The sequence below is a fragment of the Urocitellus parryii genome, chromosome 2 (assembly GCF_045843805.1).
Source record: "Urocitellus parryii isolate mUroPar1 chromosome 2, mUroPar1.hap1, whole genome shotgun sequence".
Taxonomy (NCBI): domain Eukaryota; kingdom Metazoa; phylum Chordata; class Mammalia; order Rodentia; family Sciuridae; genus Urocitellus; species Urocitellus parryii.
Window position 1 is genome coordinate 12,427,376 of NC_135532.1, and position 26,751 is coordinate 12,454,126.

General features: G+C 56.0%; 1 protein-coding gene across 6 annotated transcripts in view; it reads right to left on the reverse strand.

The window, feature by feature from the left end:
* Farp1 (FERM, ARH/RhoGEF and pleckstrin domain protein 1) overlaps positions 1-26,751 on the reverse strand; it is a 264,905-nt gene that overhangs the window by 5,938 nt on the left and 232,216 nt on the right. For all 6 annotated transcript variants that reach the window (XR_003301739.2, XM_026399205.2, XM_026399222.2 and 3 more), the window contains 8 exons: positions 13,237-13,315; positions 9,012-9,249; positions 5,999-6,129; positions 3,414-3,482; positions 3,117-3,206; positions 2,410-2,492; positions 2,219-2,331; positions 1,573-1,739 (listed from right to left, as the gene is read on the reverse strand). Coding sequence is in view for 5 of the 6 variants with exons in the window: in XM_026399205.2 (XP_026254990.2) it covers positions 1,573-1,739; positions 2,219-2,331; positions 2,410-2,492; positions 3,117-3,206; positions 3,414-3,482; positions 5,999-6,129; positions 9,012-9,249; positions 13,237-13,315 (970 nt within the window). In the remaining variant the exon portion in view is untranslated. The remainder of the gene's footprint in view (positions 1-1,572; positions 1,740-2,218; positions 2,332-2,409; positions 2,493-3,116; positions 3,207-3,413; positions 3,483-5,998; positions 6,130-9,011; positions 9,250-13,236; positions 13,316-26,751) is intronic.

Sequence of the window (26,751 nt, forward strand, 5' to 3'; positions counted from 1 at the left end):
CTGGCACATGAGGCCACCCACCTCAGAGGCCAGACTGAAGTGCTGTGCCTTGGGAGGGACTTTCATATGGAGGGGACGTGTGGGAGATACCTGGCCAGTCCCACAAAACTTTAACCTGCATTATTGCCCCCCAAAGCCACCCACGAGCATTCATGCTGGCTCCTGAGGGTGGCCAGCTTCTCCTCGGGGCCGCAGTAAGTGTCACAGGCTGTGCAGGCAAAATCGGAGCCAGTACCCAGAGACCACTGGGAAGCATGGTCCCACTCCTAGTTCAGGACGGGAAGTGGCCAGGTGTCGCTGGATCTGGCCTGCGGGCCAGGTTGCTTGTCTGGCTCTCCCGACCCTGAAGACACCCGCGACTCTGTAGATGGTGCGTGAAGGAGTGCGGGGCTTGTGGAGGTGCCCCCAGGCCACCTGCCCCTCACTGCACGCTTGAGTGGCTTCCCGCTCCCAGCAAGCTTCACACGCCCACCCAGAGGGAGGGTGCAGTGGGGGCGGAGTGCGGAACACGTGGCTTGTGAGCGGGAGGGAGAGGGAACGTGCAGTCAGTGCCCACTGACCAGGCACAGCGGCCTCCACGGGCAGAGCCCAGCGGGAGTGGCCAGAACAGTGAGTGCCTGGCCTCGCCATGTCCACAGAGACTGTCGTCCCCACACAGGGCACAGCAGGAAGCTCAGAAAGGTGGGTGGGACCATGAAGGTCACTTCCAGAGAACACGGAGATGCCTCAGAGGTCGGCACCTCTCCCAGCCTGCCTGATCGGAGCCAGCGAACCTTCACGTGATGCTGTGGCCCAGGCACATTTGGGAACGAGAACTTCCTGTGTTTTAGAAGCTGAGTCCAGCCTCTACCTCAGTGGGGGCCAGGGGACCAGCCAGGGTCAGCCACGGTGACGATTTCATACGAGACCGAGCTGCACGCAACTGGAGAGACACCGATGGCCGGGTACAGCCAGGTGGGTGCTGCTGGCCAGGGGACATGAGAAAGCTCCTGTTTTCAGTTTTCTGGGCTTGAAAGGTTCTTAAAGTCACTTCAGACCTGAGCTGGAAAAGGGGGTTTGGAAAGGTCTGGAAGCCTTCCCAGTTGTGATCAAGGAGGCCTACGTTCAGGGCGAGTCCCAGAGCACCCCTGGAGGGCCCCACCCCGCGTCCCCTCCTCGGGGTGGCCCTGCTGGCACCAGCTTGCCCACTGTCAGACCCTACAACCTCCTCAGACACCCGATTCCCAGGTGGCAGCTCCAGGACATGGCCCTGGACTCACGGCTGCACCCGTGAAGACGCTGCCCTGTGACCCAGTCCCCTAGAGGAGAGAAGCTGGAGAACAAAAGAAAGCCAGACTCCTGTAGGTGGCAGCGAAGACTGACGGACAGCAGGAGCCGCGGCTGCAGCGGCAGAGGACAACGCCCACTCCCTGCCCCCGTCCTCCCTGCTCAGCTGCCAATGGCCAGGCACAGGGCCAGGCTCACTGCAGACCCCTGGGCCGGAGGCTGCACGTGCTCTGCCCGGGCAGGTGCAAGGTAGGGATGAGAGCCACCCAGCCGCCACCTCCCGCCACCTCCGCACTCCACGGGTACCTCCACGGCGACGCTGAAGTCCACCATGGAGACGCTGGTGTTGCGGTGCCAGCACACGTGCACCATCGTGTTGCCGCGGTGAGGGGCCTGGCGCTCCAGTGAGGTGCGTGAGGCACTCAGGTCGTCCTCTGACTCCTGGTCGGCCGTGGTGGCTTCGTCGGGGGACTCTGCAGGATGACAGGAAGCCACACTCATGTCTCCTCATGTGAAGCCTGATCCCCTCCAAAGCACTGAGGAGGGTCAGAAGGCTGGGGGACTCAGCGTGGTCCCCAGGGCACCCACTAAGCAGGGGTCTAGTGAGGCCTCCATGGAGGGGAGCATGCCCTGGCCCACCTGCCTCTGCCAGGGAGCCCTGCACATCTGGGTGCCTGGCCTGTGGCCCTGCACAGCAGCCCACCCTTCTCCTTGGACACCAACTGCCGAGCCGCAGTGCCGGCCCTGAGCGGGTGACTTCCCTGCCCCGTTGCATGTTTCCACAGTTTAACTTTCAGAAAAAGAGCTTTTGTTTGATTTCTAGCCTTAAACTCAAACACAGATTATGGCTGAGGGACCATCTGCCAGGGGTGCAGAGCCAGGCCACCCCTCCACAGTGAGCCCCATGGCCATGGGCTTGGGCACTGCCCCAGGGAGCTTCCCCACCACTCACTGTTGTCCGGGGGGCTGCTGGCCAGGAACTCAGGTGTGGGGCCACTGCTCTTCTCTGCCAGGTCAATGGCCATCTGGATGTCCTCAATCCACTTTTCCATCTCGGACCGAGAACTGAGGACAGAGATGGGTGTCAGCTTCTCAGACACAGCAGGTCAAAGGTAGACGGTAGGCGGTCAGATTCAGAGTTACCTGGCGGCCACGATGATGGACTGCCGCTGGCCTCGCAGGGTCAGGCAGTGGGGCACCCCCCACTCGTCCTCGCTCTGCTCGATCTGTGGGGCAAGAGTTCACCACGTTACCGTGAAGCAGTAGGCGAGATACCTGGTATGTTGTCAGATGCTTCCTAAAGGTGACCAGGCCACTGAAAGCCGAAAACAGGTCAGGGCCCAGAGGAAAGCAGAGCCCATGCACCTCTCTGTCCACCTCCTAAGGAGGCCACCATAAGCCAAGGTCACAATCCTGCAGCGAGGTGTCTCATGTGCACCTGCTTGTCCAGGGGTTGGGGCCCTGGCCACTGGCTCTTCTTGCAGGGGACAAGCTGGTCTAGCCCCGATGCACCATTCCTCGTGTGTGGTGAGGCTGCCCGCCAGGCTGGGAGGGGCAGGGTCACACAGAGGCAGGCAGCAGCCTCTACTTGGTTCCAGAAGGAAGCACTGGTGGCATCTCACATGCAAGAGGAGGGGCAGTGTCCCTACCGGAGGGCCCTAGAAGGCCGTTCTTTCAGGGGACGGGGCAGTACTGGAGAGCCACTGGTCTTCAGGGCCCAGTCTTCTCACCCAGGAGGGTCCTGTCCTCCACTTCCTGTCCAGCCTCGCCCTTTGGCTCCTCCCATCAGAGGTGTGCTCCCTCCTGCCTGGCAGGGAGAGCACCTGCTGCTGCCCGCGCGGCGCACTCACCGTCATGCCATAGAGCGGGAGCTGCCCGTGGACTTTAAACTGGTTGGAGGCGGTCAGTCCCCGGCTGGTGTACAGCAAGACATCGTTGAACTAGAGGAACAAGCGGAGTGGCGGGTGAGTGGGCTCCACTGGATACCATCAGGGCAGTCAGTGCATTCCCCAAGTCTCTGGGAAACCCAGGGAGCTGCTCTTCCTGCCTGCCAGGGTCCCTTGGGTGGCCATGGCCTGACGATCTCTAGCCCTGTGACAACATGGGTCCGGGGGCCATCGAGAGGATACATGGCTCTCACCACTTACCAGGAAAAACATGCGCTGCTGGAGCCCCTTCCCCGAGAGCTTGCTGAGGCTGCCCAGGCGGATGAACTCCTGCGGAGCAGACACAGCCAGATGTACCAAGAGCGCAGGGCCCCCTGCACCCGCGGCCCTGTCCTGCTGAGTGGGGCCCTCAGTTACTGCATCCCGGGGCCAGGCTAGGCTGCCACGTCTTTCCCAGGGGCCTTCATGGCAGGTGCCCCATCAGCGGCACCTCACAGGAAACTGGGGTTCAGGCTAGCAGGAAGCATGTGCTCACATGCAGGGAGCCACAGCCCCTCTGAGGATGAGGGCCACCCCCAGCTCCATGCTCCCCACCATGAAGGAGAGGACAGGAATTCCAACTGCACAAAGCGGCAGCCAGGGACCGGGAAGACAGTGCAGAAGACAGAGAATCTTGTCTGTGAGTTCCGACTCTGGGTCTTAGAAACCAGAGGAACCAAGGCACATTTTCCCCTAGATCCATGAGGACGAGGTTGTGCTGTGTAGGACAGGCACTTTGAAAACCAAACAGCAACCTTTTCTTTCTTTTGGGATGGGGGCCAGGTTGCCCTGGCTGTCCTTGAACCCCTGGGTTCAAGCCGTCCTCCCACCTTGGCCTCCTGAGCAGCTGTACTGCACCACGTCCAGCTAATGGTCAATTTTACGTTGAGATAGAGCACACATGGACTGTCCCATGCGCATCAGTAGTGCCTTCAGTGCCGTGCCACCCTCACTACTGTCTCTCTGGAACTCGCTCCCTCTGAGAGCCCGTGATGCTGCTCCCATTTTGTTTGCCTAGGAAGTGAGGTGGCGCTGAAGCCGGTAAGCAGCACCCCAACTCCAGCTTCACCTGTGTAAGCAAAAACGACCTCCCCTTGCTGAGTGCACGGTATGTCTGACACGTCCCGGGCGGGCGTACTGGTCCCTCACGCCAGCCTGACGTTCAACAGTATTATTCCCACTTCCAGATAAGGAAACCGAGGAGCAAAATGATGAAGAAATGAGCCCAAGACAACCTGGTCAGCCAGGGGTGACCGAGCACCAGCCGTGAAAGGCTCATGATGCTCGGGGTGCTGTGGCACCGTCCATAACGCAGGAAGGGAATGCTTGGTCCCCTTTGTAAGTGGGAGCGGAGACGGAAGATAAGATGTACTGCGTCTTCTTATATAATAAGACCCATGTGGGGGAGGATAAGATCCCCCTTCCAGTTCCATCATGCCGGCTCTGGTAGAGCCAGAATTTGAACCTGTGGCTGCCTATTCCAATCCAGTGCTCTCTTCACTCACTGGAAACCGTTCCCTGAAAATGAGAAATCCTTACAAACGGCCTGTTCACCTCGGCCTAATGCATTAATGTCTTGTAGAGTTCTGCTTAAACAAAATTACATCAATTCCACCGGGCTTTCCACATGGAAGGCGGACGAGGCCGCTACGTGTTGGGACCAGGCAGAACTCTCTCGCCAGAAGAGCTGGGGCGAACCCCAGCCTTCATCTCCACCCAGTACCCACCATAGAACTCGGACGAGTCTCCCAAAGCGTGTCTGCCCTTTCCCGTCAGTTTGTGATTCGGCTTCTGGCGGTGACGGCGGGGAACCTCCCCATGTGCTCCCCCAGTGCCGAGGCCGCTACCTGTTAGATGAGCCTGCAAGGCCCGACGTTCAGGGGCTGGTCCTAAGGGTAAGGCTGGCATGCAGCAGGGCAGAGGCCTGAATGTGGCTGGCACAGAGTTGGAAGTGGGAGAGACACCCGGACCAAGATTCCAGAGGAATTGGATAGATATGGCAAAGAATGATCATTTTTGATTCCTGAGAAATGATTGCTTCCTGAGAAGGGAACTGGAAAAAGCAGGCTTTTCCCCCATCTTGTCTGTTCCCCTACCTGGTGGGAGTGTGTGTGAGTGTGAGAGTGTGTGTGTGTGTGTGTGTGTGTGTGTGTATTGGAAGCCCCACCCATTGCTAATGACCTGCTTCTCGTGGAGGGTGCTGGGTAGGTACAAGTTAATACCATAAGTGAACCTGTATCTCCCAGAATTGTTTCAAATGTCATTTTGATTTTAAATGAAACTTATGTATAAAAATTTTGCATCTTTAAAAAAAAGTACCGAACTTGAATGGGATCTTATAGACACTATCATGCACTAACAACTTCTCTGCTTTTAGATCACCATTTTATCTAGTCCTTTTCTTTCTCTTTCTCTTCCATTTTCATTAAATTTCATTTTTTTTTGTTTTGTGCTGGGATTGAATGGAGGGCCTCAGGCATGTTAGGTAACTGCTCTACCACTAAGATGCACCCTCAGCCCCTCATTTACCTAAGTTTTAAAAAACAAGACAAGCTGTCTTAAATCCCCCCTGGAATGCAATAGGGAAATGTAAATAATCAACAAATAAGAAGAAGCAGAAGGTGAGGTCAGAGGATTTCCCTCTCCTCCCTACACAGATTCTGAATGACACTGTCATGTTCAAAGTGTTTTCCCAGTGGCCTCCCGGGGGGCAGGGGGAGGGCACTTGAACTTGAGAGTGTCCATGGTCCACAAGCTCTAGCCCCCGAAGCCTCTCTCTGACTCTATGTCCCACCCCCTCCGCTTACCCTCCCGGGAACCACGAGATTGTCAATGCCAATCAAGTCTTTCTTGAGTTCGTGCAGCTTCTGGAAGTTCTCCATCTTGATCATCGTACCATGCAGCTGCGCCACCATTTCCGTCATCTCTGCCAACGCGGCTGGCGAAGGAGACACAAGCGCGAGGTTAGTGCAGGCCAGGGCCTCTCCCCGGGCTCTCGGCTAGACTCTCCAGAGCTGTGCATTTCAGGGCCTGTCCTGCGGGGACGCATCGCTGCTGCTCAATCAGAGAAACTGGGGATTTGCTCTAGGGACAGATTTGCTGACCCGGTTTCCCTGCAGTACCTCGAGGAGGCAGGGGACTCAACATGGCCTCATGGTGCCTGGCTGCCCCTCGGGTAAAAGGACTCGTGGGCATCGAGAGAAAGACACAGAATGAGGGCGCCCTGAATTCTGCCTCTTTCCTGGAGAGAACAGGGCCCCGTGAGTACAGAGAGGCCACAGAAGTGTGGGGACCGCCAGCCTGTGTGGGAGGGGCCTGTACTGCGACACTCGGGGACAAGCATCAGTGCACCTGCTCTTCCTCCTGTGGACATTAGCATGCTTACCAAGAGGGCGCAAAGAGCAACGGGGACATGCCAAAGGAGCTGCCCAGAGCCAGCAACCACGCATCAAGGGGGCACACAAGCCTGCGGTGGCTCGGCATGTGACAGTTCTGTCCAGAAACGTGTGCCCCTGATTTTCAGTCTTCAGGTCCCCAAATTCCCCCTGCCCCTCCTCCTCGGGTTCCAGAAGGCAAGTGTTGGCAGTCGGGAGCAAAGTAAGCACTTCCTGGCTGACCACAGACGGCTTCCCCTCGGCCACAGTGACAAACCCTAGAGTTTTCCTCTGTCTTTGGACATTACCACCCACTTGGTCCAATAAACCTCTACTGGGCACCAGTACTCAGTGGGTTGGGAGTGAGGAGGCTGGGAGAGGAGAGGAGGGCACCTGGCCTCCCCCCAGTTCAGGCCTCCTGTGCTCAGGCCTGCCTGTGTGCCCCCTCTCTACAGTGAGGCCACTCTGCTTGAGCTAGGACACAAGCACATCTCTCTCTTTAATTGTCAGGGATGAACTCTTCCAACATCAGGGATTGCAAGTCCCAGTGTCCTCTCCCCGTCCTGAGTGACACGTCTGTGGGGTCCTCAGAGTTGGGAGAGGCCACCTTGTCCTGGCACAGCAATTGGCAATGCCAGGACACCAGGACAAGGTGGGCGAGGCCAGACCAACGTTGAGGTCAGGTGCCAGCTGAGGCTGCGGGACGAGGACAGGTTTGCAGGGAAGGCCGAGGAGGTGCTGGCAGTGATGCAGGAGGCAGGGACACAAGGCACCACGCCGTGGCAGTGGCTGGTTTCACAGGCTGATGGTCTAGAGAAACCTTGACATCGGAGGCAGCTCTGCCCGTCGGGCATGAGCCGCCACCGTCTTCATCGACTTTGCCAAGCCTTCTATTGAGCTGTGTTTTAAAAGACGAGCTGAAGGAGATCCCCGTACGTTCTAGACACCGAGAGCGACCGTCTGGACCCCCCGCCACGAGAGCCCTTCCTGCCTTCCCTCTGCAGCCAGGTCAGCTCGTCACATCTACAAGACCCTGTGGTGCCGGGCCCTGTTCACTGTTCCAGGCTTCTGGTTGCCCACTCCTCTGCACTCCACACAGAGGGCACCCAGCACTTCTGCTTTCTGGAATGTTCCATGAGTTCTCTCCCCTTTGGACCGGTGCATACCTGTATTTGTGCTGTTCCCTTTTCTCCGACCCTCCCCTCTGTATCCTCACCGTGGACATCCCTTCCTTGCTCCTGCCCACCTGCGTTTACAGCAGGTCCTCTCAGGGCCAGGATCCCATGTGTTCCACCTCCCAGGCACCCACAGCAGTGTGGATCCGGTGCATGAGGAACGGGTGCAGGTCAGAACGGGTTTAGATTTTAGTTGGAGCAGGCAGGGGCCGCCTCGGTTTCAAGCAAAGGAGGAGGGAAAAGACGAGTCTGGAGAACAGTAACAGGTAGCCCAGGAGACAGGAGGGGTCTGAGCCTTCAGGCAAGAGCAGGGGGCCTGACATGCAAGGGACACAGACTCCATGCAGTGTGTTCAGGAGGCATCTCCAAAGGGCCCACTCTGGGGGCAGCCCTGGCTGGAGAGGGGAGGGGACTGTCTCAGCAACAGCCCTGACTCGCAAGGGACTTGGGGCTGAGGCCAGGGAACATAAATGCCAACAGACTGCAGGACAGAAGGAGCCAGGCTCAAATCAATGTGCGGAGGGCTGGGGATGTGGCCCAAGCGGTAGCGCGCTCGCCTGGCATGCGTGCGGCCCGGGTTCCACCCTCAGCACCACATACAAACAAAGATGTTGTGTCCGCCGAGAACTAAAAAATAAATATTAAAATTCTCTCTCTCTCTCCCTCTCTCTTTTAAAAAAAGAAAAAACAATGTGCCGCTCAGTGGGACAAGAGTGCACTCCTGGATCCCTTCCCCCTCTGACCTCTGCTTCCTTGTCGATAAAATGGGACTGTTGAAGGAGTAAAGGTGACAAAGTAGATCCTGTGCCTGGCCTGGGCACCTTGAGGGAGTACATCATCTTCAGTCAGTAGGGAAGCGTGACCCAGGTTCCATACCATTTACTTCCCAGCTGGGTAGCTCTGGACAGATTCCTTAACCTCTCTGATGTCAGTAGTCTCCATAGGTAAAATGAGCTCACCATGCCTCAGGCTGGTGAGGAAGGTGGAGTTAACTCGGGGGGGAAAGGCTTATTCAGGTGACTGCACATCACAAATGCCCAGTGGTACTGAGCACGAGGATCAGGGACCAGCCCCCTTCTGTGGCAGGTAGGAGTAGGAGTTTCACCCACACAGGTGGAAGCCGTTCTGAGTGGGCGCCTCCAGGGTTCTTTGCCCCCAGCCTCCCAGGCTCAAAGGAAGGAATGCGTGCAAGAGGTGAAGGAGGAGTAGCACCTTTCCACGCAGGGACCAAGAGGGACAGGGGACTGTGGAAACCTGCGTCCCGGGCTCACCTCGGCAGTCCCTGAAGTCTGCGTGGCTGGGCGCGTGGTGCTTGCACAGACGCTCCAGGACCTGCTGGTAGTGCATGAGCCGGTGCAGCGGGCGCAGGAGGAAGGTGTTGAGCGGCAGGTAACACACCTTCTGCAGCTCGAAGTCTCTGCAGAGGAGCTCCAGGCGCCGCGAGCTCCTGATGGCGTTCTCCAGCGCCTCCAGTGCCTCGCCATGCTTCCAGAGGTGCGCTGCCAGGGGCTTGTGGGGCGAGAGGGGGAGTCCTGAGCCACGGACCAGCACGCTCTGGTGCCCAGCCCCGTTGGGCTTATGGACGTGCATTGCACCCTTCACATCATCACGTTTATTTAATCTCTTTAAATTTCAGTTTTCCTACTTCACTCCTTGATTCATCATTTTAATGATGTTCTGAGCAAGAAATAAGAAGCTCCATTAAGGCACTAAGCAGTTTAAAATGCACATGCAGCTGGTGGCAATCTCAGCTACGACAGTGGGAGGCTGAGGCAGGAGAGTCCCAAGTTCAAGGCCAGCATGGACAACTTAGACCCTGTCTCAAAATAAATTAAAAAGGGCTGGGGTGTAGTTTAGTGGTAAAGTGCCCCCAGTTCAATCCCCAGTGAACACCTCCCATGCAAAACGCACAACACATAGGAACTATCCAACGGGAGGCCCTGGAGGGGTAGGGCTGTGGCTTTCTTCTGAGTATTTTAAGACGACAACTGACCAGGGCCATTCACCAAGCACCAAACAGTTCAGCAAACACATTCCGTTTGTCTCACCCCATTCATTCATGAAACAGCCGAGCACCTACGGAAGCCACTTGCTCTGCTACAAGCTTACTCTCCTCGGGGTGACGGACACGCCCAACATCTCCATTTCTAGTCCAGGGCACAGTCCTATCTCAGTGACACCCCACCCCCCACGCTCCTAAGGACCTGGAAACCATGCGTCCACACACAAGCCTACTCGCCCGGCCCGCCCCCCTGCCTTGTTCACCCTCTGACTCTAGGATCCGTGCTACCAATAAGCAGCTCCTCGGGACAGAAAACCCTGTGCAACAGTCCAGACTTCTTCTTATTTGAAAACTGCCCAAAGTTTTATCAATCGATCCAAACATGTCGGAGCTGCCGTCTGCCCCATCCCTGAGCACACAGCCCTCCTTTGGTCACTGTCACCCACCCCACTTCCACGCCCCTTTCTGAAGTGCCTTTGAATGTGCGGTGCTCAGGATGGGATCCTCTGACCTGTCCAGCCTCCACTCGCTGCTCACCCCGGGTCACCCACCCTCCAACTGCACAGGAAAGTGCCAGGCACTGCACATGATGCTCCTGCTCAGGAGTCCCTATCTGGCTCCTGTTCCAGAACCTTCCCTGATGTCTACTCCTTTGTCCTCCTGCCCTTAATGCTGCACCTGCCTGTGTTGGCCCTTTCCCCAGGGACTCTCCTGCGAGGGTTATTTTCAGGTTTTCTGTTTTGAAGTAGAAACTCTACAGAAGAGCAGGGAGGCACTGTGAGCCCTCTCCCCTCCTCCCCTAAGGGTGACGTCCCACATGACTGGCACACATCAGCACCAGCAAACTGGCTGGGTACAGTCCACAAAGCTTATCTGGACTGCACCTATCACACATGCCTTCGTGTGTGTGCATGCGTGTGCGTGTGTGCACATGTGTACATGTCAGTGTGTGCATGGCAAGAAAGACACTAAAGCAGAGAGCACCCTAAGCATTTTGGACACAAGTGCTAACCCGAGCTTCTACCTCTCTACAACCGTCTGATGCGCCTTCCACACTTTATGAAAATGCTTTAAAATCAACAAGAACAAAAACAATTTGGAAAAAAAAAAATAAGCCAACCCATTATTTTTATTTTTGGCGTGGAGGGTGCTGGGATTGAAGCCAGGGCTCAATGCATGCAAGCTCAGGGCTCCACCTCTGGCCACGCCCTCGGCCTTCCCACCCATTCCTTAAAAAGGTTGTTGGTGGCTTCACCGCCCCCATCTATTTTTATTTCACTGCACAGAGCTCCAGCCGTAAACACGGGGTGTCAGCACAGTGCTGAGATGCCAGCTCAGCTGAGGAGCCCCACAGAGCACAAGGCACAGCTCCTTAGGCCCAGCAGGAGGGGCCGGCAGAGGCCAGGTGGTGCTGGTCAGCAGAGAGGAGGGCAGGGAAGCGGTGGTGGGCACCGGGCAAACAGTCTGAGAAGGCCACAAAGGACACCTGGAGAAAGCAAGGTGCTGGGGACTGTCCCCACAGGTGCAGGAAGAGCCAGGCAGGCCCTGCTGCCCAGAGGCCTGTGGCCGAGTCTAGGCCTGTAGAGGGGGCCTCGCCGGGCAGGCTCGGGACCTCAGGTAAGAGGAACACGCTGAGGGACAAGTGGACGAAGCCAGCCTGAGAGCCACTTCTGCAGGGTTCCCGCTGCAGGACCTTCTCAGGGAAGAGCCACGGAGACTGTAGGCGGCCGGCAGGGAGGGGGCGAGAGTGGGAGAAGCACAGGGGCTGTCAGGGCAGTGCCACCTGTCACTGCCATGGCGGGTGCACGTCACCATACACTTGTCCACACTTAGGATGTTCAACATGGGGCGCTCAGGCCCACCGCGGGCCTGGCTATGGTGGTCCCACAGGCACCCACCACCCAGAGGTAATAAGAGTGGAAACCGTGGGAGGGGCGCGGGGGGCTCTGTGCTTCCTGCTTCATTATCCTGTAGCCCTAAAACTGCTCTAAACTATTTTAAAGAGCTCACACGGAGAGCAGCACAGATGCCCGTCACCGCGACATCTGAGGGCTGTGCAGAACCTTAGCGTAGGACGCTGGTGTGGGGCGGCTTAGATGGGGTCGGCCTTCTTATCCTGCACAGGAGGCTGCAGTCCCGCCACTTCCGTGCCGCTCTCCGAGGCTGCCCACAACTGCAGCAGGTTGCTCTCTGAGCAGGTTGGAAAAGTGAACCTCGGAGGAGCTGGTAAGAACATCTCCATCTTTGTTAAGAGGTGAAGTCTGGTGGTGGAGTGCTTGCCCCGTGTGTACCTGGCCCTGGGTTCAACCCCAGCACCTCAGCGACCCAGACAGACAGACAGACAGACAGACAGGAAATATCTTGGAGCTTTTGACCCTATCAAAACAACTTAGCCAAATGACTCGGGAATCAATTCAAGCCCCAACAGTAACTTCTCTATGAGGATATTGTATGTAGTAGGTGCTCAGTTAGCACTAGATGGATGGTCTGTTGGACAAATGGATACACAAATGCTGGAGTGACCACCTGCCTTCTTAGGGGGTCATTGCTTTCTCTGGGCAGTTATTAGTTACAAAAGTTATTAGGCTCTGGGCAGCTGAGATACAGGAAGATTGCTTTTAAAATGCAAATAGAGTTGTGTTCAATAGTTAAGTTATGTGAACAAAAACATTCTATAGTAAAGGAATTATTAATGGGTCAAAATGAAAATGAAAACATAAAAATTTCAGATATACAAGAATGGGCAGATTTCAAATATATGGTAGAGTACTGGTTTAATATTTACTGACTTCTTACTTTCATTGTAAATACTACTGAATGATTAAAAGTTTACATTGGCTTAGCTGGGCATAGTGGTGCACAGCTGTAAACTCAGCTACTTGGGAGGCTGAGGCAGGAGGATGGCAAATTCAAGGCCAGCCTCAGCAACTTAGTGAGACTTTTGACTCAAAATAAAATTAAAAAGCTGGAGGTGTAGCTCAGAGGTAGGAGATGCCTGCCTAGCATGTACAAAGCCTAGGTTTAATCCCCAGCACCACAAAACACAACAAACTAAAGCCCCCACACGCACGCTCGAGCACACACCCACACCCTTCCATGCTGATGTAAAGTCATGGGATTTCCTGGAATCCCTACACAGCTAATATTTTGTCGTGCTTAGAAGAAACCACAACCACCAACTGGAAATGAGTCAACCAATGTTTTGTCTGCCATTTAAAAAAATGTTTTGAATGATCTATTCAGTAAAAAAAAAAGTACCTGCTTTTCTGGGTGCAAATGCAAAGACTTTGAAACAACAGCCACAAAAAAACTACTAAAAATGTTTCCTTCAAGTAACACCTAGAGGAAAATTCACCCAGACTGCCACCCTCGCTGCTTTGCGTCGGGTGTCTGCAGGGGGTCGGCAACGTGCCTGCAGAAGGGCTGAAAGCCGGGGCCTGGGCAGCCCAGCTTCCTCTTCTGGGGTCCTGCCCACCCCAGGCCGCCCTGCTCACCTTCATGCCCTGAATGTTCCTCAGCATGACGTCTCCGATTCTTTGGTGATCTCTGAGGTGGGCATTTGAGCGGCCTTCCCTGAGAGCAAAGTTTCAAAGGCAAATGTTAACAGTGACAGATGACCGGGAAGGCCTCCCTTGGTGTTTCCTTTGCAGCCACCTGTCTGTACCCCTCCCAGGGCATCCCCAGTACTTTCTCTGGGATCACAACATGTCAGGGCTGGAAGGAGACTTTGAAATTCCCCTCCTCACTCTGCAGACAAGAATCCCACTTGTGCTTTGAAGGAGGGCAGAACCAATTTCCCATCTTTTAGTTTCATCTCACATTAACTGTTTTCCATCCACGTCCTGAGCCTGAAGGACACTTACTGTAACTGACTCGGGAGCCGACCGCGTCCTGTAGATGGGACTAACACTTGCGGGAAGCAAGACAGCCCCTGAATTGATGTTTCTGTTCCCAAGGGCCCTTAGCCTGAAGCCAAGAACTGTCTGGAAAGCCCTTGGGAAGGGAAAGACAAAATTGGGAAAATGCAGGAGGCCCAATTCCTGGAGGGAACAGGATGGGTGGCCAAGTAGAGAGGGACATGGGGAGGGACCGGGCCCTCCAGATGCACAGCAAAGCTGTGTGCACGTGGAAGGAGTGTGTGCACATATCGTCATGTTTCCTATAGCTCAGTGCCAAAGCTGTCGTTGATAATTCAGGGACTTCGATAGCCACAAGGAAAATCACAATATTAGTGACTATTTACTGAGTCCTTCATGTACCAGACGATCTACCAATAAGGACATTAGAGGCATCGACTCATCTAACTCTCAGAGCAGCTTCATGAAGCAGGTCTACTAGAGCTTTCATTTTATAGCTAGGGAAACTGAGGCACAGAGAAACTCTGCAGTCCAATGCCTGTTAACTCGAGGTAGAGAACTTGTCCTTGAGCCCGGGTAGTTGAGCTTCTGAGTTTGCAGTGGCTTTGAGAAAAGAATTTCCCAGATTAAAACAACAATCAACCTGGTGGATATCTTCAGACGACGGTTCCAGAGAGCCAGAAGCCAACTGGTAGGAGCGGGGTGAATTAAACAAACTAAAAGCCAACGAGACTCAGGTACTGGACTCCAGAGGTGTTCACAGGGCACAGAGGAGGCGGCGGCTCAGGTGAGGTGGCTCTGGGGGTGCAGACACGTCAGTAGCTGGTGACCCCCAGCGGAGAGAACAGACATTTGCAGGGGGCTGGAGGCCCCACCTGTGCCTCCATCTTGGGTTCACTGAGGACCTTCAGGAGACCAGCAGAGGCAGGGGGCACACACGGGCATCATCAAGCGAGGCCAGGAGGCAGTCAGGCCGGTGCAGTGAAGATGGGGGCAGCCCCCACTCTGCCCCGGCTCCAAGCACCCGCGATCGACAGCACCCTTTCTGCTGCTGGCCATGGCCAGCCCCGTGTGCACCCCCTCACAGGAGCCGGGGGGGGGGCCCACACCGCCGGAGCCACTAGAGCCCCTCTGAAACAGAAGGGAGGCCCAGCCCTGGGCCTCTACTTCCTTGGCCTTCTCCAGCCTGGCCCACCCTCTGTCCCACGTGGAACTCCCCGCCTTGGCTTCCTGCTGGCCACGCGTCACCATCCTCCTCTCCATGGACATGGATTCTATCCTCCGCACTCCCTGACGGGGTTCACGGGACATTTGCCATGAGCCTCTCAACCACTGTGCCAAGCCCTCTCCCTGCCACCGAGTCCCCCACTGGGGCCACCGTGTCCCCACCAGCCTTTCCCCGCCATGACCCTCACTCGCCTCCAGGTCTGCTCTTAGCCCCTCGCCCCCTCCTCCTCTCTGTACTACTTCTGAGATCTCTGTGTCCTCTGGAACCCCATTGGTGGCCATCGTTCCTTTGTCCTTTGCAGAGGAGACGTCCTCCTGTGCTCTCTAGTTTCAGCTCAAGATCCCAATCTGCACCCAAAGGTTCCCTATACAGCTATCCACCCAGGTTCTCAGACCTTCCAGAGAGCTCAACGCAAATGACCCCACAAATGGACCCAGACGTTCCCCCGTCCATGGTCTGGCTCCCAGGCCCAACCCTCTTCCTACATTTTCTTAATGGTCTCTGCCCCAAGCTAGGAACCTCCATTATCTCCCCCTGGTCCCTCTCCCTGGTCCCCAGACAGCAGATCAAATTCTCTCCTGGAACAGGGTTGCCAGGGGCTGCTCCAGCTTCTTCCAGAGACTCCAGTCTCCCCTGGCGACAATCCACAGCCCACTGCTGAGCCCCGCGGATCCACCCTTTGGGCTCGAGGCACCTGTGGAGTGGGGGGTCTTAGCCCAGCCACCGCTGAGCCCTTCATCATCTGGCTGTCTTGCTGACCCTTGCAGGTGACCGGGCTCAGCTGATAACTGGCCGGCTGCCCTTGGGCTTCAACCCTTGAGCGGAGGGAGACCAGCCGGTGGGAAGCTCTGGCCGGGGACGCCCTCTGCTCTGCAGAAGCACCCGCCCTGCGGCACCCGCACGGCACACCTCGCTCTCCTAAGGGCTGGCCTGCTCTCCTTCCCTCTCCCCGTGGCCTTCCACTCCTGAACACAGTAGGTCTTCCCTTCAAAGAACCCGAGGGGGCCAGAATGACAGGACTCAATGGCACCTGGCCAGAAAAGGAGGCACAACTGAAACCTGTCTGTGGACACGTAGCGATGATCTGGAACTTCAATGATGGACCCAGGAATTCCCCAATGGGCCTCCAGGTGACATCACAGAAGAAGGGTCTGTCGTTCAAAGCCTGGGATTTGGTGACTCACCCAGAGTAGCCTGGACTGAGCGGGAGAGAGGGGCGGGCTCCTGGTTGCCATTAGCAACAAGTGCCTCCCCTCCAAAGCCAGCACCGCCCAGTGGAGCCCAGGAGAGTGGCGCAGAGTGGAGAGTGGAGCCAGACTTCATTTAATCTCACTGCCTCTGTTCTTCTGCCAACTATTTATGAAAGGGAAATCTATTGATGTAAAACCCCTCAACTCCAGGGGACATTCCTTCCTGTATCTGCTGCTATCCCAGCCGTGTCTGTGTCTCCAGGCCCTCAGCGCCTGGACTTGCCCTGTGCCGGTGGCCTCTCTCCCCTGGGCCACGGAGACAACAGCACTCCATTTAAAGGGGCTTGGCTCCATGCTGAGAGCAGGCTGGGGGCTCTGAAGTTTCTGCAAAGAGTGCAGCAGATCTGTCCCCGCCCGGGTCACACTGCCCCGTGGGGTCCAAACAGGAGACTTGTCCTCCGGGGCTGGGGCCAAACCTGAACTCTGCTGCCCCCGTGTGGAAATACCTTCGAGTCTGACTTCCTCGACGTCCCTGCCACCAAGTCCACAGATGAAAGGCGTTCATTTTATTCTAAGTAGCCGAAAGGTCATTGTATTATCAGGAACATGAAAAAGTAATTATGACTCTCCCACAACATCCTGCGGATGTTCACCCCATAAGAAAGGGGTCCTTGTTCGGAAGGCAGGGCCACATATTTGTTGTCTGGGTGATTACCACGCAGCACAGAGATGGAAATTCTTTTGACAATTTTGCTTAGGAAAACCGCACCCAGATGCTACCCTCTGACCCTTGCAATGTGATTATCGTACTCCCAGGAGTAACTCCACTGACCCCAGCAAAGGACTGGACACACACATGCACAGGCACACCGTGAACTCTGAGTCTTCCTGACCTTGTTCGAACACTTCACTCGCTGAGCTGGTCAGCACGTAGCAGCCGACTGACCGAGCAACAGGAAGAAGGAGAGAAGAGGAAGGAGACCTGGGGTGAGCCTGACCTGTGTGTGCCATCGAGGAGGGGAGCTGTGGGTCTGGCCCCCGTGAGCCCCTCGGGAGACAGGAGGGGCCGTGACCTGGGTTTTTTTCTCTGACAGCCAAGAATTCTACTTGGCCGCAGGTAGGCCAAGCCAGCCAGGATAAACCCACCCTGTGCTGTCCGGGTCACGTTCCCAGCCCCAGGTCAACACAGAACCCCAAAGGGGACCGAGTTCACAGTGGGCTGTGGACCTCACTGACCATGCCATCTCCCACCTGTCCCTCAAGTCTGACTGCCCTGTGAGGTGGTCTCCCTGGGGGGGGAGGAAGAACTTTGCAGAACACAGAAGCCCGGGGCCATCCTTGGGGATGGGTCCAAGGCCATCCAGCCAGCGGAAGGCAGCAATGCCCATGCTGGGCTTCCCAAGTAGCCCAAGAGAAATCCCGCCCTCCCTTCTCCGACTTCTTCACCCTGCTCCATGTCCTGGTGCCCTCTGACCCCTAACACACAGATCCAGTTTTCTGAAGCCTCTGAGTCTCCATTTGCAAAACAAACATCACATTCTTATCCTTACTACTCCCTGCAGCGTCTGTGATTCTAAGTGGAAAAAAAAAATGTATGTTATTACGTATGTTTGTGTGTCTAAGTAAGTAAAAGCATGGGAATGAGCAGATGGGGGAGACAAAGCTCATGCTGGTACGTAGGGTGGGCGGTGTGGTTAGTTCAAAACGCTACCGAGGTAGCCAGAGTGACGCGCTGTATTAACATGCACATGACACACTGGCCACAGGTAACCCATGTGGATCCCAATACCTTTTGGATGGGTCTCCATATCCTCTGAATCCACAGAGAGGAAAATCTATTAATTTTAACATTATTTGCAGCCCCACTAATCAAGTCGAGCTGGGGCCTGGCATCTCCCTGGCCAGGCCTCATGGAGTCTGCCAGCCATGGGTATTGGGGCATAGGGCCCTTTGTGCTCTCGGCCTCTCTAGATCTACACTACCCGGCTCCTGAGAGCTCTGGCTTCTTCTTTCTGAGGTCTAACTCTAGGTCAGACTGAGGAAGAAGGGCAAAAGTTACCATCCAGCCACCTTACGGCAGGTGTGACGTGTCCAGCAAGCCCTGTGTACTCACCTGTGTTTAATCTGTGGTTAGCAGGGTGCGTGTTAAAACAGCAGAAGAGCCAGGGCACTGGGTCCAGTGACCTGGATACTGTGTGCTCTCAGGTGGCTTCTGGCAGGAACACCCGTCATTCGGGCAACTGGAAGTGTCTTTGTTGTTCTAAGGAAAGCAGCCTGCTGTCAAAGCACCAAGGGCTACATAGTCAGGGGTGCGGCAGAAAATCCAAGAGAAATGAGCTCTTGGCGGTGCTTGGGGACGTGTGACGTTTACTCCTGCTTTAAAAGGAAATGTCACTGGGCGTGGGGGTGCTCGCCCGGTAATCACAATGGCTCCGGAGGCTGAGGCAGGAGGATCCCGAGTTCAAAACCAGCCTCAGCAAAAGTGAGGCACTAAGCAACTCAGTGAGGCCCTGTCTCTAAATAAATTATAAAATAGGGCTGGGGATGTGGCTCAGTGGTCGAGTGCCCCTGAGTGCAATTCCTGGTATCCCCTTCAATAAACAAATAAACAAACACACACAAATAAATGGCAATGTCACCGACAACCACAGTCCCTGTCCCTCTAGCCAGGAGGTGGAAAGCCTGTTTGGGCAGCTCCATGCCCCTAACATGTCTTTAAAACAAGCAACACACAGACACGCAATTTAAAATAAATCCACACCACACGAGCCCCTCACCCACGGTGCCCTCGACACAGTGAGCCCAGCTTCCCCAGCTCCCAGGCTGCCTCACCTCTGACCAGTGAAGCCACCTCAAACGAGAGCAGGAGCCGCCACCCGGCGGAAGCAGGTGGGAGGAGCCGGGGACTGTCCTCGAGGGTTACTTCCGACAACTGCCTCGCAGACTGGACACCAGGACGGTGGACGGTCCAGGTGTCATGTGAGGGACACTCAGGCACGAGGGGCAGGGAAATCACACCCACAAGCCTAACTTTACCCAAACTCAGGGGAAGCGTCACATTCAGTTCCTCAGTCACCTGGCCACGTTCCCAGGGCTCGACAGCCCGTGTGGCCAGTGGCTGCTCTAGACAGAATATTTCCGCCATGCCCAAGTTCTGCCAGCTGGGCGCAGGCAGAGCCAGGAGCGGTACAGCTCACCGCTGCCTCCTACCCCCGGCTTACAGCCTCCAGGGAGAGGGAGGGATGGCTCTTCCTGGCCTCTGCCCCTGGCGAGGGCCCCCCTTCTGCTCCTCACTTTCCGCAGGGAGAGAGAGGGGGGACTCCCGAGGGTGTTGGATGGTCAAAGAGAACTTAGAGGAAGGACAGTAGACGCTGCCGTGGAAACCAAGGCTCACAGGGGACACACGGCAAGGGACACGGCGGTGGTTCACTGGCGGACACCTCCAGGACCCTGCTCTGGGGAAGGGCTTGGATGCTCACGATCTCTCGAGGGGCACGTGTAGGACGCGGGGTGGGCCCCCGAACACTCCCCGGACTCCCCTTCTAAGTCGTACCAGGATGCTCCTTGCTTTGGGGCAGAGAGTGGAACTAGAGAGCAATTCTGGACGGAGAAGTGGCTCACTGAGCCCCGAGGAGTCATGACGTGTGGCAGGCACACAGTACATATCTGTCCGAATATGTAGGGAAAGAAGGTTCTGGAAGGTTTTGCCGACTTGAGAGTTTGTCCCATCCTGCCACTTTCCTGCTGAACAAAGGAAAGCAGAAGAACGCGCTCTCCTGTGGGCTGACGGGGGCGAGGGCAGAGATGGCCCCTGCCTCCAGCTGCCCCGGGTACAACCAGGCAGAGTGCTGCGTCCCGCCCTGTCCCCACAGCCTGGAGCCTGTGAGTGTGTCAGGACGGCAGGAGCAGCACACAACAGCAGGCAGTGGCTATTTTAGATTCTGTTCCGGGCTCAGGTATCCGAGGAGCTGGGAATTAGCTCTCATGTTACAGCTGAAGAGTGACAGAAGCTGCTTCCTGGAGTCCTTCCCCTCTAAATGTCAAGCCTAAAGCATCTGCAGCCAAAGGCACAGTGGTAGCCAGACTGCCTGGGTCAGAACCCAGGCCTGCCCTTACCAGCTGCGTGACTTTCACGAAATTACTTAACCTCTCTGAGTCTCCCTGACTCGGATGTGATGTGAGGGAATAACAACAGCATCTACTTAACAGGGTTCTTGTAAAGGTGCAAGGACCCGATCTATGAGCGGTGCTTAATACTGTCTGGAACTCGGGAAGTAAAACCCATCACCCATAAACATTTCTAGCAGCCCTTTTCCTCCATTCTAAGGCATAAAATAAACGGCCTGCTTGCCTCCACCCTAGGAGGAGCCTTGGGTGGAAATCACGGCACCTCTGTAGACCTCAGTCATAATCAGATGGGACGTGAGCAGTTCTGTCCCCCAGGCACAGCAGGGTGGGTAGAGATGCAGAGGACCATCACACAAGTCCTCAGAGGTCCCTAGGTGCCAGGGACCAGGCGGCCTTGGCGGGGCGGGAGGGGGAGCCGTGGCCCACAGTCTTAGAGGAGAACAGTGCCCAGCACCCACAGGGCACGGAGAGGTGGAGTGGGGGTGACCCTGCCTTCTCCTGGTCGCTCCTTCAGTGAGGCCGGAGCCTGTGGCCGCAGAGCTAAGGCCTCAAAAGTGGGAAGGAGGCCCGGCCGGAAAGCAGAGGCCAGCAGAGGGAGGGGAGGACGCAGCCTGCCCGGACGCAGGGCCACTGCTACGCGTCCCTTCCTCTGGCCAAGTGGCGGATTCCTCCCCCGACCACTGCTCAGCATCTCTGGCACGGCTTGAGGTGTCTATGTAATGCCCTCGGGGGGCACCGTCTGTGTTGCAGTTCTTGGGGTGGACAGAGCCCTGAGGGCAGGGAGCCACCCTTGAAGGTCCCCTCCCTGCTGGGACTGTTTTGCCTAAGATGTCCCCAGGCCAATTAGAACAACCCTGGGCTGTCTTCTCAGGCTCAGACCCGCCCAGGTCCTCCTGCAGACGGTCAGGGCAGGGCCAGGGCAGAGACTGGCACTGAGTGCCCAGTGGGGACTTCCAAGGAGGACACAGCTAGTAAGCCCTCTGTGTCACATGCACCTGGCTTTGTGGCCCTGCAGTCACCGTGGCAACTCAACTCTGCTCAGGCAGGACAAATGCCACCACAGACAGCGAGGACGGCTGTGTTTCTGTAAAACTAGGTTAACAAAACAGGAGGCAGGTAGATTTGTCCTTGGGCCACGGCTCGCCATCCTGTTTTTGAAGATCAAGAGGAAAATTATATATTGGTGGCTTCATTTTGATCAGTTAATGCCAACTTGCATTGGTGCCATATCAATGCAGAGTGTGCACACAGTAGTTGCTCATTAATTGTAGTTTCTTAGAATTAACTCTGCACTGGAATGTGATTTATAAGTTTAAAAGCCCTGTCCATCCTCACTTGCCACGCCCCCTTTGATATAAAGGTCCATCCTGGAGCTTTGGAGGCATGACACAGCAATTCATCACTGTGGAAGGGACCCCAGAGGAAACCAAGTCACTGTCACCCATGGGGCTGTAACTAAGTGCCTGGAGCACCAGGCCTTGAGTTCGACGGGCCAAGGAGAGGGAACCTGGTTCCCCCTTTCATTCTTTTCTTCCCCAGGGATGGAGCGCGGGTCTCTACCCCGAGTGAGCCCCAGCCCACGCTGCTCCTTCAGACGCATTCTGTCCATACAGCCTTCTGGGGCAGGAAGTGTTCTGTCTGTCTGCTACCCAACACAGGCCGCCAGCCACGGTGGCTAATGAGCACTTGGAATGACTAATGTCACTCGGAAGCTAAACTTCCTTTGATCATATTTAAAATGCTCCATGTGACGAGCAGCCACGGCTCTGGGCAACTGCGCAGGTCTTTATCTTTTTCTTCTGTTGTTTTCCATTTGTAAATGGTCTCAAAACATTTCCAGGGAAGATGAGGCAGGAAAGGACTAAAACCACAATGAAAATGAGCCTTAGCAAGAGGCTCAATGCAGTTTATGTGGGAGAAGCCATTTGTTCATCCGTCTGTCCGTCTGTCCATCCAGGTGAGCAAATGTCATACTGAATTCCAGACTGGAACGGCTTCCCCAGAGGCACCCCCGGCCTCGGCAGAGCAGCCGGACAAGTGCTTAGGTAACGGAGATCCCAGGTGCCAAGTGACCGGTGATATACAAAGGCCAAGGACCGTCATGGGAATTCACGGAAGGGGAGGGGGGAGTCGCAGCTTCTGAAATGGGCTAAATCAATTTTATGGTGGGAAAATCAATGTGGTTAAGTGACTGCGGGGTTCAGGCGTGACTCAGGATTCCTGGGCCGCGGCAGCGATGCCCCAAGTCCCTGCTCCCCACGGATGGCACATCGCTGGAAGGCGGGGGCACACGTATCAAAGGTGGAGGCGGTGGATACGACACCCACTGGATGCCAGCCACTGCTGGCTAAGTCTACTCTAAAGGGAGCAAGTGGTCCCTGGCCCTAGTACGTGTGCCACGGCACGCCCGGACACCTTTGCATCGCCCCATGTCTGGTAAGACTTGTCCAAACCTCGAGCAAAGCTGTGGGACAGGCATGATCACCGTTAACAATGAAAGGGGCCCTCTACAGTCAACCGGCACAGCTGTCCTGACCTTGGGCTACAGAATGACACAGAAATCAGACCCGTTCCTCAGGTAGACTGTGGGAATAGTCCACAGACGCTTCCCTGGGTGGGGGCCAGCTTACGCCTGGGGAGAACCTGCACACACAGCCAGCCGCTGCCTTGCTGGGCAGAGGCCACCTGCAGCTGCTGGCACCAGCAGGGTGCGGGGTCTGTCCACCCTCCTGCTGTCCTGGAGATGGAGTGTGGTGGTAGCCGGCCTCGGGGTTGGGCAAGGGGTGTATGCATGTGTGACTGGGTGGGGTGGAGCATGGTGTGGACCCAGGCCCGGCACCTGCTTTGACCCCAGGGGACATTTGCCTCTTCTGGGACAAGGTGTGAAGAGGAGCTGGCTGCTTCTGAGTGAGGGGAGGGCTCTGGTTTGGAGGGATGGCGAGGCCCCCAGAGGCCTGCAGGAAGAGCACCTGCTTACGGGACCTCAGGTGTGTGGTGGGGGTGCTCTGGCTCCCTTCTAATGCCATCCCTTGCAGACCTCACCTTCAAACACAGGCCAGAGAGGAAGTAAGTCCGGACATCACCTCAGGAGAAGTGGGCCACACCTGGGATGCTCGCTGCCACGCCCTTCCTGCGTCACCAAGGAGAAATGGCACTACTGAGAACCAGGCCCCTGGGCCTGCTGGGCAGCAAAGGGACATCAGGAGATGCAAGGGGCCTCCACAGTCAGGGACAGGAGCCTTCAAGCCTCCAGAGGTCTGCATTCAGATTAAAATGCTCCTGGGAAGAGCCTGGCCCCCCCTCAGTGTGCGGGCCCAGGAGGCTCTCAGGATTTGACCCCTCAAGGCCTGGCACGTAGGCTGGCGGGGACAGAAAGGAGGCCATTCCTCCTGCAATCCCACTTGCCTCCTGAGGCTGAGCACGGGTCACAGGGATGAGCCCCGGGCGGCCCCGGGCAGCAGGACACAGCAAACACGCAGGCGCAGCAGCCGTGTGCAAAGCAGATCTGAAGGCTCCATCTCACGGGGCCCTGGGCACCCTCTGAGTCCCACCCTTTGTAGACCTGCGAGGAGCTGCGTGCAACACCACACTCACCATCGTGACCACCTGTAGGTGTGCGGCTAGCCCCACGTCCACCTCCAGGACTCTTTCTTCTTCCCAAGGGAAACTGTCCCCATTCAACGCGGCTCCCCACTCCTCCCCTGGAGCCATTCCACTCCCTGGCTCTGTGAACCTCACTGTTCCAGGGATCTTTACAAGGGGAACTCACCCCTGTGTTCGCTCGTGGCCTGGCTTATGGCACACGTCTCAAGGTCCACCTGACAGTACTGTCGCAGGGACCGCGAGGTGCCTATCCATTCCTGTGCCAAAGGACACGGTGGTCTCCTCCTCCTGGCTACTGTGAAGGACGCTCCTGTGAATCCTGATGTACCAATTACCTGTCCGAGTCCCTTCCTTCAATTGCTGGGGCATACTCCTAGGAGTGGAACTGCTGGGTTACATGGCAATTCTGTTTAATTTTTTGAGAAATCCCCACAATTACCTTTAACGATGTGAAGGCAAAGACTCTAAGCTTCTCAGAGCATAGAGAACGAAGAGGAAAAGATTAACCTCTGTTCTCTTTGTTCCCTGGGGCTTCTATGAACATGGAACATCCTCGGGACGGTGAGACAATTCCTGACCCTCTCAGCCATGGCCACTCTGCCTCAGCCAGCGAACGTACGTCACCAGGAGAAAAGCTGCTCCGCCTGTGGCACTCCCGCCTGCAGCCGGAGTGGGTCCCACCCGCAGAGCCTCCTCTCTGCCCCGGCATCTCTCCCCCTGCAGACCCCGCTTCCAAGGCTCCTGAACACCAGGAACCCTCATCAGCCCGCCCTGGCCTCATGGTGACCACCTGCTCTCCCCTGGGACCCTCCACCCCCCGGCTCTCTTCTTTCCTGCCTCTGGTGGCTTCTCAGGGCTCCTTTGCCGACTGGCTCACACTCCCCACTAGGGAAGGAAAGCTGCCTCACAGCTAGGATCAGGAAGACTCCGTCTCTGACTCTGCTGCTCTCCATGTTCTCTTCCTTCAATGTCTGCTTCTCCTCATTTCCAAACCCACACTCCTGTACCCATTTCTTTCCTAGGACTCTCATTTCCCACCACCGGAGGACTCTCTTATCAACTCCTCAGAATTATGGTGCCCGAACCAAGCTCAGCTCCCCTTGCTTCTTCTCTGCTTCCTGAGTCTCTCTCTTAATTTCACAGGCACCGTCCCAGTTAGCCACAGTTGAAGGTGATGGTCCCTGGCCTTCCCTTTGAGTCCTACTGCTCGGGGACGTGGCACCATCCAGGCTGTCTGGCCTCCTGGATAGAGCTCTGCAGCACTTTCCCAGAGCGCCTGGCCCCGCTTGTGTGTGGTTGATTCCACCCTGAAAACTCTGTGTGCCCCACAGCCAATTCCAAGTGCCTCCGAATGACGGTCCACTGTCCCTAGTGCCTTATGACCGGTGGTGAAGACCTGCACACTGTGGAGACCACCAAAGCACTCTGGACCACAGCAGGCCTCAGTCTACCTTGGGTCACCACCTGGCCAGCCTGTGCCCAACGTCTGCCCGTCACCCCAGGGCTGGAGTCTGAAGTCTGCCCAGAATGCCCGAGGTTGGTGGTAAGTGGCCTTCTCCGAAGCAGTGGGACAGCTGAGTAAATGGCTCTTTGCTTTCAAAAGGAAAAGCTCTCTTCCAGTTTTCAGAACTCACCAAACCAGCTTTCCTTGTTTCTGAAGAAATGAGGAAGCAGGCTTTGGGCACCCAGGCTCCCTGCTCAGGTGTGTGTACCCAGCAGAAGGTGACATTTGGAGAGGGCAGGTGTGTTGACCCACCCGGTGTTGGGCCTGGTCACGCTGGAAAGCTCCCTGACCTTGCTCCCCTACACTCCCCGGCTGCAATGGAGGCAATCTGCAGCCTCCCAGAGGACTGAAGGGACATGTGTGACGACTGTATCAAGGGTGTGGTTTATGTGTCTGGTTCTGGGGGATTCCTGGTGCAGGGTGCATCCAGATGCATTTCCACTAACAGGAATCACTGAAACTCTCATCCCTGAATGAGACCTAGAGTTTAGCTCATAGTGATGCACAAACACCGGCTCCTCCCTCTCACTGGATCTGCCAGGGCGACGGTGCCAGGAGTGGACGGAATCTCTACCATCTTGGCAACCCTCCCCCAGTCTAAAATCATTTCAAAATTTACAAAAATGTATTTTAAAACGGCTAGCTTCCTCCCTCTCCGTGTTGGGCGGGGGCAGCCTGCCAAGCCTTCCCAAACACTGTCCTGCGGAGTTGGCGAGACAGCCCTGTGAGGTAGAAAGCTACATTTTACAGATGAAGGACAGCTGCACACAGGCCTGAGGTGGACTGAGCCTGGGCCTAAGTCCTAGTCCTTGCATCTGGGGCGAGCCGAGCCATGTCCCCATACCACCGCAACATGCAAGCCTAGACATACACCTGCAGACACTCAAGCCACACAGGAATTCACGCACAGCTTGCCAATCAGCGACTCAGGGTGAACTCCTTCCTTCAGAAACTTGCTGTGAGTTGTTCTTCTCACTGACTGTATTCAGCTGGCTTGGCCTGTCCGTGTAGGCATTAAGAGCCCACGTGTCCTCCAAGGCCAAACTGGCAGAAGTGCTTTGCGTCTAACCCAGATGTAGCCCCTCATCTCCGAGAAGTCAGGCCCTCTTGTCTCTGTGCCTGCCTCCTGCCCTAAGAGTTCAAGTCCCTGTGGGCAAGTCCAGACACACACTCACCTACCTTATTAGTCAGCTTCACGTTCCTGTAACAAAATACCTGAGACAGGCTAATTATGAAGAAAGGGTCTATTCATAGTTTGGGAGGTTCATGTTCAAGATCAGAAGGTCGGACCTTGGCCTCTTTTTGGTGGAGAGGGGATGGCAATGACGGGAGTGCCTTTAGGAGAAGTGCCACATTTTAAGTCAGGAAGCAGAAAGAGAGAAGTGCCACATTTTAAGTCAGGAAGCAACTCCCGAAAGTACCACCCTGGAGACTATGTCTGCCACATGTGGAACTTTGAGGGACACCAACCCACTCATTCATTTATTCATTCATCTGTT